Genomic DNA, 13,767 nt, shown 5'->3' on the forward strand with positions numbered 1-13,767 from the left:
ACTTACAAATCTAGCGACTTTTGTGCTGCGAACAACTTGTCCTGTAACCAAGTACTATTAGTTCGAATAACTTCAGGTATATGTTTATTTTCCTTCTGCTTATTTGAATCAGCGTAAGTGATGACGAACTAAGAATTCCTGCTTTGATTGATTTTATCTCTTGCCCTCTAATGAAGACAAACTTCAAGCTTTAATATCCTTAAGTCTGCAGAGCTTCCGTTTAGAGACACAAATAACATATTACCGATAGCAAGCTGATTATCTGTAGAAACTTACTAAAAGTGAAGTGGATGTAGAATTTTCTTTGTAAACTTTTACTATTGCTTGATTTTCTAAACAACTCATTTTTGGTTTCGTTGAAACGAAATTGATCATAAAGTAAAAAGATATATTTGGTCTAGGAATTAATTCGTGCGGGTGGACAAGAGATGGCGCAACGAACGGAGCGTCCCACAGTTCCGTGTATCCACACATGTGTTGCAAACCCCTGTCATCGCGTATCGTTCGTAGTATAGGGCAGTGGATTAAAGCGTCAACAACACCAGTTTGTAGTTAAGTGAACATGACGCAATTTGTGCCTGATAAAGTGTTTTTGCGGGATGTCCTGCTGCATTACTTTAACATGCAGAAAAGTGCGACTGAAAGTCATCGTATTTTGGTGGAAGTGTATGGTGACCATGCTCTAGCTGAGCGAACGTGTCAGAAGTGGTTTGCACGGTTTAGAAGTGGTGATTTCGGCTTGGCAGACCAAGAGCGAGCTGGACAGCCAAAAAAATTTCAAGACGAAGAATTGACAGCATTGCTCGAGCAGGATTCGTGTCAAACGCAGGAACAACTTGCAGCAGCATTAGGCGTTGATCAAACAACAGTCTCCAAACGCTTGAAAGCCATGGGAATGATTCAAAAGATGTCACATTGGGTTCCACATGAATTGAAAGACAGAGACGTTGAAAGACGAAAAACCATTTGCGAATTGCTGCTTCAACGACAGAGCAGAAAGGGGTTTCTGCATCGAATTATTACGGGTGATGAGAAGTGGATCCATTACGAGAACCCTAAACGAAAAAAGGCCTGGGTGAAACCAGGTGAACCAGGTCCATCACAACCAAAACGAGATATTCACTGTGCAAAGGTTATGCTGTGCATATGGTGGGATATGAAAGGTGTGGTGTACTATGAGCTGCTGCAACCGGGTGAAACTATGAATGGAGAACGTTATCGACGACAATTAATGCGCTTGAAGCAAGCTCTGGCCAGAACACGACCAGAATGGGAGAACAGACATGATAAACTTATTGTTCAACATGATAATGCTCGCCCACATGTCGCAAAACCGGTCAAAAGCTATTTAGAAAATGTCGGATGGGAAGTTTTACCCCACCCGCCGTATTCACCAGACGTTGCTCCTTCGGACTACTACTTGTTCGATTGCATGAACAACGATTTGATTGGACAGCGGTTTACTTCTTCAGAAGATATCGAAACATGGGTCTCTGACTGGATCGCTTCCAAGGATGGGGACTTCTTTCGCCACGGAATCCGTACATTGCCTGACAGATGGGCGAAAGTGGTGGCTAGCGATGGACAATATTTTTCTTAAGGTATTTATGTATTTTGTGTTTGTACTACAGCTTCAATGTGTGCGTACCAACCGCACGAATTAATTCCTAGACCAAATATTATATAAAAGTTATTTTTAGTTACGTATTTTTGTTTCATTTACTTTTTACGTATAAGTTTTTGAAACATAGATATTATTCTGTAGTGTATAAGGTAAACAATACTGGCCTTAAAATTGAGCCTTGTGAAACACCTCTAACAAGAATAGCAGCTTCAGAAATGTTATAATGAGAGGAACTACGTAAAGTAACTTACTGTTTTCTCGTATGTAGATAGAATTCGAACCATTTTATGGTATTTACTGAAAAGTTATAGTATTTCATTTTTGCTAAGAGAACACCACACTGGACAAGGTCAAATGCCTTTGAGAGATCTAATAAAACCAGTGTGACCACATATTTGTCATTTAGTGCATGAAGCATATTGTCTTTAATACCTAACAAAGCAGTAGAAGTGCTGTGAAATTTACGAAACCCAGATTGTTCGCATGGAAGTATGCCAGAGCTATCAATATATGAAATCATTTGCTGAAGCACTAACTTTTCAATTACCTTTGAAAGAACTGGTAATATACATATTGACCTAAGGTCACTAGTTGATTTAATACAAGGCTTCTTTGGTAATGGCAGAATTTTAGCTAGTTTCCAGGGATTAGGGAATTTACCATTCGATTAAGTGTAGTTTACAATATTAGTTAAGGAAGATGTGATAACAGGTAAAAATATTTTAAGCATACAGGGTTTGTCCGGGAAGTAATATGACTAATTTTATTCCGCCATGACTGTACTTCGGAGCGTGCGCGCAGCGACTGGATCTGGTAGAGGGCGTTCCTAGCTAACAAACGAGCGGCTGGTCAGTTGTCTCCGAGCACACGGAGAGTCAGGTACGCGATTAAATTCTGTATTAAACCCGGTAAATCTGCAACAGAGACGTTTGATATGATCAAGCACGCTTACCCAGATGATGCTTTAGCAAGAAGTGGTGTGTTTCGGTGGCACAAGGCCTTTTCGGAGGGCCGGGAAGAGGTCGCCGATGAAGACCGTGCTGGAAGACCTTCGACTTCGACAAACACCGACAATGTGACTCGTGTGCGCGAAGTTTTGAACTCAGACCGTCGACTAAGTATTCGTTTACCAAAAACTGTGGTTCATGAAATTCTGACGGAGCATTTGAACGTGCGCAAGGTGTGCGCGAAGATTGTCCCAAAAGTGCTCACTGACGACCAGAAATTGCGGCGAGTGGAATTGTGCCAAGAAAATTTGAACATGTGTGAAAGTGATCCCCAATTTTTGAATAACGTAATCACAGGTGACGAATCATGGATCTTTGAGTATGATCCCGAGACAAAGAGGCAATCTTTCGAGTGGCACACGCCGGCGTCTCCTCGCCCAAAAAAGGGAAGAATGAGCAAATCCAAAGTGAAAACGATGTCATTGTCTTTTTTGACTTCAAAGGCATTGTCCACCATGAATTTGTTCCTCCTGGACAAACGTCAACGCCAAGTTTTACGTGGAAGTGCTCAAGAGACTCAAACGAAGGGTCAATGGGGTCCGACCAGACATCGGAGCCGACTGGAAGCTGCACCACGACAACGCCCCGGCTCACACCGCCTTTCTTGTGAACACCTACCTGACCAAGGCCGGCATCCCAACGCTTTCGCAGCTGCCCTACAGCCCAGATGTGGCCCCCCGGACTTCTTTTTGTTTCCTCGCCTGAAACGCCCGATGAAAGGCAAGCATTTTGAGACAATAGAGGGGATCCAAGCAGTTTGCACCGCGGCTCTCAAGACTATTCCGGAGAATGACTTCCGTGACGCCTTCAATGCTTGGAAATCGCGCTGGCAGCGCTGCATCGACGCAGAAGGAGCCTATTTTGAAAGTTTTTAAAGAATTGTAACGATTGGCTCAATAATTTTTTTTTTTAATCGACTCAGTCCTATTACTTTCCGGACAAACCCTGTATGTGGGGTTATTTCATCAAAGAACGCGGCATTGGATTTAATGTTAACAATTGTTCTTTTAACTTCGTATTCATGAACAGGTCTTAACATGAAAGGAGTTCCACAAGCAGTGTGTTTCAGTGAACTGTACTGATTTATTTGTTTATCAAATGCATCGTCAGTTGTTACTCGGATTTCGGAAACCTTAGCAAAATGACGATTTATGACATCAGGACAATTTAGTTACTTCAGGGAGGTTAGGGGATTTGGTTCGGACACTAATGCAAGCAATGAAGTATTAGGAAACAAAAAGGGTCTCGGAAGACATCATCAATAATATTCATACAAATATAAATTGACAATATATATAATTTGTTTGTTTTTTTTTTTAACACAAATTTGCGAAACACGCTTTAGGATTTATGTATGTTTAGCTTAATTCAATATGTCTCCATTCATTTTTTAACTTTTACAATAAAAATTGGAGACCCCTTTTTCATACGAATACTACATAAAGTAGCTGAACCCAAACCAGAATTCGTTTTCCATGGTAATGGAAATCAAGTATGGATGCTCGTTAGGACTAAGAGCAATGAACAGAATTATTACATTATTTGCAATATATAATTTCTTACTACAGAAGTTCTTATCGTGTATGTACATTGAAATCTTTCTAAAGTAAATCTGTATATAAGGATACAAGTCCACACTCCAAAAATTATAGTAAATACAGACTGCTTTATGTAGAGTCATTTGAAGTGGGATTAGCGTCATACTAAAGACCGACTACTGCAGGAAATATATGTGAGTCGAACTCTTTAGTATGGCACTAATCAGGCGTCAGAATGACTGCATAAAGCCAGAGATTCGATTTAATGATAAGAGAAGTGTACATTCGATGAATTTATGCACGGGTCCGCACAGTAATTCGGAACTTTATTTATAAAGTAACAACTTACTGTGATTATTGTAATCATCCCTAGAGGTTTGTTTTATTTCAATAACATTATCCGTTTGAACCAAGCAGGTAAAGCGCATAACGGTATTAAAAAAAAAATACGAATCTATAGATGGTGTTTTCTAAATCTACAAAATAAAAACAAAATGACGTTTGTTTCAGTTCTGTGGATTGAGAAAATACCATCTAATGATTCGTTTGTGTTTTGTTCATCGCTTTACTTGGTTACTATAGTAACACATGTAAATAAACAACAATATTGCATGAAATTTGAACATTAGCTAGTGTGAATTGTTAAACGTATTTTAATTTACATACATGAGTGCTTGGTAAGGAAGTTTTATCATTATATATCTCTTACCTATCATATTACATTACTGGAATTATGTACATTACTTTATCTGCAATTTTCTCATCTCCAGAATCGGTAATAAAATTAACACGTATTAGTGCTATTAATGGTAAATCTGCTGCTTATTAGCTACTTATTTTACTTTTCTTTGACATTTAATAAAAACAATGCTTTACCTTAAATAAAATTACAACAAAGAATTTTGGACAAAGAGTCCGTGAAGATTATGAATATGGAGACAAAATTTGGAATTTATTCCGAAGTTGGGCGTCCGCTTTCGTCAAGTTTTTTCGCTGTTATCTCCTTTCCACACTTTTTTGCAATTTGTTATTAGGTTCATTAATCCGTGCTCTTCACAAACTTTTAAAAGATTTTGCTCGTTATCAACGTATTGCTTCACAAATGTTAAAACTGTTAGTTCATTGCCCTTGTACATTCGCCATGTTGATAACATAAATGCTCATTTCTTTCCCACAATGCAACTGTTCGGTTACCTTGCGCCAAGTAGTTCCCTCCGCCCGCCATATAGTCCCATGTTTATACCCGCTTGTATATAACAAATAAACAGGTTCTTCGAGACTCTTATATATTATCAAGCACACAAACGATCAAATTATCCACATCTTTCCTGTAAATTTTAAAAATTTCGCTGGAAACGGACGCCCAACTTTGGAATTTAACCCCAAAATTTATATAACTGCAAAACTCACTTTTCGGCTTAAGTTTAGAGTTGCCCCTCCAGTTTCTAACCTACAAAAATGCAGTTAAAACTTTAACAATTCTTAGATTAGGCTAGGTTAGGTTCGGTTAGATTACCTGGTAAGACTTAGTTAGACTTGAACAGTGACCGGAACATGTTCTCATATAAGCTTCAAGTATCACTTAAATTCAGTAATCCATGCTTCTCATGAAAATTTAATAAATTTTCTTAATTATTCTTATATAATTCTGTAAACCTCAATGCAGAAATATCATATTCAAGGCAGCGATTCCCCATCCTATACGACTACTGCTGTTCAGTTATCGAAACCTTCCGCGTCTTGGAAATAGTACCCACTTCTACATATCTTTTCTCGTATTAAACATAACTTTACTGCCAAAATTTGAAACTTAAACATCACATAAGAACGCCAAATCATCATTTCTTAACCCATTTCTCCTTTAAATTTTCCTAATTTTTATAAAAGAACGGAGGGGCAACTCTAAACTTAACCCTCTTAGACAAACCTATTTCGGTAAATGTTTAGCATACGGGATCCAGAAGTAAAAAAAAAAAAAAAAAAAAAAAAAAAAAAAAAAAAAAAAAAAGAGCAAGCAAGATTTACGGGAGAAATGGAAGATACAAGTACTTACATTTAACATAACATAACCAAATCTAACCTAAAGTAAACTTAACTAACCTAGTATTAATAGAAATAAGCGAAATTCCATCATTTTTTCGAGAATTACACTGGACTCCTACACTAATATAATCTAACATAAACTAACTTTGCCTAACCGAAACTGGGTTAAGTTTAGAGTTACCCCTCCGCTTTTTATAAAAATCAGGAAAATTACAGGAGAAATGAGGTAAGAAATGATAATTTGAAGTTTTTATTTGAGGTTTAGGAATTTAAGTTCGGCATGAGAGTTATGTTTAATACGAGAAAAGATATGTGGAAGTTAGTACTATTTGCCGGATGCGGAAGCATTCGCAAAGGTTTCAGCAGCATGGTAGTTGTAAAATATGGCGAACAGGTGTAACGGATGCTCAAAAATAATGAAGAAAACCTTTTTAAATTTTTGTAAAGCCAACGGAGTACTAAAGTTAAGTGAAATGTAATAATTTTTAATACTTTAAGCACTGTTTTTTGTATGTTGCAAAGTCCAAGGGCACCTACAAACTGGAGGGGCAACTCTAAACTTAAGCCCCGAAACTAACCTAAACTAATCTAATATGAACTGAAACTACTGAATTTGTAACACTTTTTAGGAAAAAAAAGCTGGACCCCTTCTGCTAAACATGTTCCCTATTTCTAATGCACTCACTCACTTTAACCACAAAATTATTATTTTAATGACGGTCTATTGTGAACTAGTAGCAAAACGCAAACCAACTTACGCTAAGTGATCACTAAAAGTGAGAATGCTATCTTACAGTCAGTGTAAAAACACAGCACAGGAGAGTACGTTTCCGTAGAGAACAGACGCGTCAGCGACGGACAGTGCACACAAGTGAGGATAGTGCTGAAAATACTTGATATCGCAGAACAGTTGTGTTTGATATGTTCACTCATTTTAACCATAGTAGCTATAGCGCTTGTAATGGTTTAACACTACTAACAATTAAACTTGTAAACACAAAATACTGATTTCCTACATATACATAAATGCTTCGACAGTGGAAATTAATATCCTAGATTGTGAATAGCAAACTACAACCCATGGGCTAGACGCTGCCTGTGAAAGGTTCTTCGGGCTTGCGACGTAATTCCTAATCTTAAAATTGTTCGGGCGAGGTTTTAGGAGTCATTAATGCTGTATCGCCGGACCACACCAATTCGAAAAGAAGAGAATATTGTTTAGTTTCTCCCCAAAATACTAGGTTGGGGCTCTGGCACACTTGGGAGTGATTATTCTTCGCAATACAGTGTGGGCGTATGGCGTAAAAACTAGTCCATAAAACACAATCCAACTTGTGCTAGATGCCCACTAAAAAGCACGAATGCTATCTAACCGAGTCAGCGGAGGAGCGCAGGAGAATGGCCCGAGCGGGAGCGAGGGAGCAGGCGCGTCAGCGGCGATGGCTCTACGCAAACTCAGAATAGTGGAAAAACACTTTATATGTCATAAATGGCATGGCTTATGTGTTGCACAGCTTTGGGGAGATGCTAAATGCCATAGGTTAGATTAGGTTTGGTTGAATGTTCCTCTTCTTTTCTGTAATTTTAATTCTTTTCTACACTTACGAGAAACTGTTCGCCTGTTTAGTAGACCATCCCTTTCACACAATTTCAACAACTGAAACTCGTTATTTTTGTACAATCCATAAAACACAAACACGATATGTGACAATCTTCTCATTTTCGCACCATCTCTACACTGCCTTTCCCATAACCCTCTTTCGTATGGACTTACTTATTTTAACCGTAATATTACTAATTTTTGTGACGGGCTATTGTAAAGTAATACCGAGATTTCTAGTTTAACATTCCATGATTATAGGCCGAGGAATTTGATTTTGACTCTGAAATCTGTCAATGCAAGATCTACATAATGAGGGAATTCATTGTGTAAATTAAGCAGTAGCACTTAAAGCGAATTCACAGATAAAATTATTTAATAATTTTTAACATTTTATAATAGATTTTCTGATCTAAAATTATATATAGCAGGGTTGGCTGGTTTAAACCAAGGTGGTTTAAACCAAGGTTTAAACCAGCTGGTTTTTTCAAAAAAACCAACTGGTTTAAACCAAAAAAAAAAAAAAAGTTCGTAAAAGTGTAAGTGTTTGTAAAATCTTGATGAACACACATTTGTGGGTTATCACGTTTCACTCCCGTATATTATTCGTATTATATTCAGACCTAAATTCCCCATTCATTACTCAAAAAGATTATACTACAAAAGCAACTTTTTTTTACAAGTTTATAAATGTTTATTTTGTGATTTTTTTTTTTTTTTTGTAGTTGTTATTATTGTTATGTAATTACAATCGAAGAAAAATTCTAAATATTGTTTCGTTTCAATGTTTACTATTGATAAAATACATCGAAAATGCCGTACTTTTTGTGTGTGTTTGGGGGGGGGGGGTGTCATACAGACCCCACGAGAGGCATTTAGTGAAATAAGTATCTTTGATATCTATTTATGTATAAATGAGTTTGAGCCAAAGTGGACTCAAATAATTCGTATCTTTATTCAGTTTTCTTATTGATATGCAGATTAAGTCGGTGTATTTCTTTAATTTGGACCAATAAAAGTCGTTGTTAACTAACTCGAACTAAATTAATTCTTCTGTACTCCGTCGTACTTTGAAATTGTTCATATGTAATTCTGTGTAATGGTTTCACTTGTGCAACTGTTTATCTTTTTGTCCTTCTGAAATGACTCTTGACAGTTATATTAAGAAGCATGTAAAGATCAGTACAACGTATTTTTTTTTTTTTTTTATCAGAATTCCTTCGTGAGTGAGTCGGCAGACGTATCGCATTTGTGGCCAATTAGTCCTGGTTCCAAGTTCAAATGGAGGACAATTTCTCTCGGATGTAACTCGAAGCGGTTTTTATTCCGCTTTAAGCTTATGTGACCCCTTCCAGCATAACCCGGTTGTTGCATAATAACATCAAGGCGAAACAAACTTATTTCTGTCCATATATGATATGAATATATAGAGCAAATCATTTAAACCATAAAAACCTGGTTTAAACCAAAAAAACCTGGTTTAAACCAAAAAAACCGGGTTTTTTGGTTTTTTTAATAAAAACCATGGTTTTTGCCAACCCTGATATATAGCAAGTTAATATTAAATTTTGACAGTTAATATTAAATTTAAAATTAAAGTACAGTAAAAATGAGAGTTTATAAGTGGCCGGTTACAGTACTTTCTTTTGTTTTAACATAGACCTTTTTTTCATAAGAAGAGTATTGTCTACATACAAACATGGAAGAAGATACTACTGGGCCAACGACTGGCGTAGATATAATGACAGAATATGGCGAAACTACTGGTCCTGATGTTCCTGGGTTTTCTGGACTCGACGTGGAACAATATGAAACACCGATGGGTGAGGAAGAAGTCGAAGAGGAAGAGAGTATTTACGGTTCAGAATACGATGATTTTAGGATGGACTGGATCAGGTAAATGGAGATGGAAAAATATAATTTGGTTTTAAATCTATTATTATTACTATTACTATTATTATTGTTATTTTTATTATCTTCCTTTCGTTGAGTAGATGTGTTATTTAATACATTCACTAGCAGTAAAGGCGTTCTTTAAGATCCTCCATATTGACCAGAACTTTTTTTTTCTCAATTTTTATTACTGACTAGGCAACTGTTTAAACTATTCAAATATTTTACTTTATGGTAACATTAATAATACTAGCTGAACCTGCACTTTCTACACAGCGGATCATTCACATATGAGCATGAATCTCCTTGTCATTCCTCACAGCATCTGTACATGTCCCTTTACAGACACAAGTGAAAGACATTTTAATAAAAATCTGCAAGGAGTACCATAAAGGGAAGATTTTTTTCAATATCTCGCACCGTTTGCAAGATTGAACCTACTTCCGGTTGGAGTTTCTAATTCATGTATGATTAGGCTTTCTTTCTTCTTGCAATATGTAATAAGTAATATGTAATATGTAATAAGCAAATACATTATATACACAATTAGTTATAATGTCAGTAATATATGATGTTCATAGGGCAAAACACTCCAAACAATAAAGATTCATCTTAGACAGAAGAAATGGTTATCCTTCGTTTTTAATTATCATTCGGTCATGAAACAAATGTCTGAGAGATATACAACCACTATATACAACTATGTTGTGTTGGAATGTATAACTTATAGAATATGATGCTTTAATTTTTAAAATTTCGACACTTCCAGTGTACCCCTAAAAAATGTAATAAAGAAATAACGGCCACGTTTTTTAAATATTCGTTCTAGCACTTGTGGTTTTTGAGATCTCATTGTCGAAAGGATTGAAGACAAACATATAAACCTAGCATTTTAATATATAGATACAACATTAAGGCTAATGTTATGCTACAAGATAACTTAACTATTGTATGATGTAAAGATAACAGTACGAATATCAATTATGTAAAAACTAAGTGACTGACGTACACTAATAAATCTGAATATTGGGGGCACAGTGACTCAGTGGTAGAGCGCTTACTTCTGATATGTGTGGTCCGTGGTTCGATCCCTGGCCAGGTAAGTTTGTGGTGAACGACGATATACTACGTTCGGGGTACTCGTTTCCTTCTACATCCTCATTCCACCAATTCTTCCAGCATCGTTCACTTGCCTTAATCATCCCTCTCCCTTAGCCTAAAGGGCATAATCATGGGATGTTAAACTGAAAGATTTCATTTCAATATGAATATTATGTCAGTAACGAAATACAAGGTAATATATTCGAAAAAAATGACACAATAAAGGATTTAGGTGTAATATTTAATAGACCTTTAACATTTTAATGAACGTAAAGTTCGGTGAATGATCCCGTAAATAGAAAGTAGATACAATATAAATGAAACGTATCTTACTGTCCTTTGAAGTAGTTCCCTCCCGCAGCTATGAAACGCTGACCACGGCTGTACATGTCCTGGAAGTCTTCTTTCGAGATGGTGCTCAGAAGCCTCGTCACGTTTCGTTGGATGTCTGGAATATCGTCAAATCTCTTTCCTTTCAACACGAGTTTGAGGCATGGGAACAAGAAGAAGTCGGGATTATTCTGATCTGGCGAGTATGGTGGATGGCCAATTTGCGCCACCCACTTTGGGCCAGGAATTCTATTGGCTGTGTGAGGCCGAGCATTGTTGTGAACCAAAAACCATGAACCTTGTTCTCAGTACTGGGGCGTACCCTTTGTACACGTTTCATGAAACGTCTCAAAATTTCGACATACGTAGCAGCATTCAATGTTGCTCCATTAGGTAGAAATTCCTTGTGGATTATGTCATTACTGTCTAAAAGGTGATTGCTTCGTTTTGATGCGTGATTTTTCTGCTTTGACCTTTTTCCGACGAGGTGATGTAGGAGAACGTCATTCCGTGCTTTCGCGTTTTGTTTCCGGATCGTACCTCCACACCAGGATTCCTCCTCAGCAACAATACAGGTCAAGAAATTTGGATTTTCATCCGCCACAGCAATAAAATTCTGTGAGGCAAGAACACGTGCGTGGTTTTGATCATCAGTCAAGTAATGTGCCACGAGTCGACATCACGTTTTCCGTTTCCCTAAATCGTTGGCGAAGATATGTCTCGCAGATTTGCGGCTAATGTTCAATTCCTCAGCAATCATTCGCACAGTTAATCTTCAATCGTTCGTGATTAATGTCCACTTCTTTTCAATGTTTTCGTCTGTACGAGAGCTTGACGGCCTTTTGCTACGGGGATTATCAAAAAACACTATCCCGCCCTTCTCGAAAACAGCCGAATCACTCGTAAACACTTCAAGGACACTGCTTGATCTTCATAAACCTGTACCAACATATCATAGGTTTCTTTCGGTGTCATGCCAAGCTTAAAACGAAACTTCAAATTAATCCTTCGTTCGTTCATTTTACTGTTATCAGTTTGGAACAGAAGATACTAACACTCACTTGGTATAACACGTCTCACACAGACCACAGTTGACTCACAACTGAAGAACGGTGAGTCCACAATGGCGGCACCTGTCACTACTCGTGTGTAGAGTTTCGTTGCACCAGTATTGCCAGGTCGAGTACGGCGACTTCATTCACCGAACGTTATTGTCAGAGGTTGTATGTAACGAAGCAAAGAAAATAATCAGTTATTTGTTTAATCAATGGCCTGCCTTCTGTCGACCAGATACATACACACTTCTATATAAACTGCTAGTAAGATCAAAATTAGAATACGCGTTAGTAATTTAGAACAGCCTATCACAGACATTTATGAAGAAAATTGAAATTGTTCACATTAATACTCAATCATTACTCCAATATATCAAACTACTAGAGAACATATTTTAAATTGGATTCATTAGTAGACAGGAAAAAATTTCTTTTTGATTCTGCATATGTAGAAAAGGTGTTCAGCAATCGCCCTATTTCAGACTAACTCTATGGCCTATGGAACCCGGAGGTTCAGTGGCGCGTTCACAAAAGCTCTGCACTGACTTCTATCCCTAGCCAACTGGATCCAGTTTCTACTTTGTATTCCTATTTCTGCGAGATCCATTTTAATATTATCCTCCCATCTGTGCCTAGGTCTTCCTAATGGTTGTTTTCTGGTTGGTCTTCCAGTTAAGACTTTGAAAGGGTTCCTGGTTTCTTCCATCCCGGCTACATGACCTGCCCACCTGAGCCTCCTAGAGTTGATGACGTAACAATGTTTGGTAAACCGTATAAATTATGTAGTTCCTCGTTATGAAGTTTCCGCCATTCACCATTCCCGTTTCTCTTGGGTCCGAATATTCGTCCCAGGATCTTGTTCTCAAATACTTCCAGTCTATGTTCTTCTCTCAGAGTAAGCGACCATGTTTCGCAATTATACAGAACAACAGGCATGATTATCGTTTTGTATATTTTAAGCTTGAAATTTCTCGACAGAATTCGCGACGACAAGAGATTTTGAACTGAATAATAACACGAATTCCCTACTTTTAGTCGACATTCAGTTTCTTCGTCTGTTAATATTGATATGGTTTTCGTCTCGTAATATTGATCCTAGATATTTGAAAGTATCCACTCTATCAAAAGTATTGTTCGATATTTTAACGCATCCATAATTTGCCGTATTACTATCCCGACGAACTTCCATGTATTTAGTTTTCTTTGCATTCACTTCTAAACCCATGTCCCTGAAAGCGTTTAATAAGACCTCTGCATTTTTTTCTATTGTTCTCCTATCATCCCTTCTTAAATTTACATCATCAGCATACTCCATAACCTGACACCATTCAACTCTAGCAGGACCGTACTGCAACCCAGGGGCCACTGGGAAAGTACTTTCTAGTGGGCTCACTCACACGTACGTACTACCCCCTCGCCGACAATAAAAGTAGTCCGAGAGTGTCACTTGGGTCAAGTATGCTAAAAAGTCTTAAAATGCAAATTTAAAACTTTTTTTTTAAGACAGTAATCTCTCTCCTACCACTGACTGATCTGACGTAATGCCCAATCCTCTATTCTTCTCTTTCAACTATAC

At 37.4% G+C, this 13,767-nt stretch overlaps 1 protein-coding gene across 5 annotated transcripts in view; it reads left to right on the top strand.

The window, feature by feature from the left end:
- The first annotated feature begins 4,412 nt into the window (after positions 1–4,412).
- Positions 4,413–13,767, top strand: part of Dhc98D (Dynein heavy chain at 89D) — a 608,487-nt gene continuing 599,132 nt past the window's right edge. Inside the window, exons 1-2 of one of the 5 annotated variants that reach the window (XM_081742517.1) lie at positions 4,413–4,544; positions 9,473–9,708. In XM_081742517.1, coding sequence (XP_081598643.1) covers positions 9,512–9,708 — 197 coding nt within the window. In that variant the 5' untranslated portion in view covers positions 4,413–4,544; positions 9,473–9,511. Of the gene's footprint in view, positions 4,545–4,680; positions 4,847–9,472; positions 9,709–13,767 lie in introns of those variants that run through there. The other 4 variants (XM_081742516.1, XM_081742518.1, XM_081742519.1 and 1 more) reach the window with 4 other exon arrangements.

Source organism: Thermobia domestica, chromosome 16 (genome assembly GCF_964235325.1).
Source record: "Thermobia domestica chromosome 16, izTheDome1.hap1.1, whole genome shotgun sequence".
Taxonomy (NCBI): Eukaryota; Metazoa; Arthropoda; class Insecta; order Zygentoma; family Lepismatidae; genus Thermobia; species Thermobia domestica.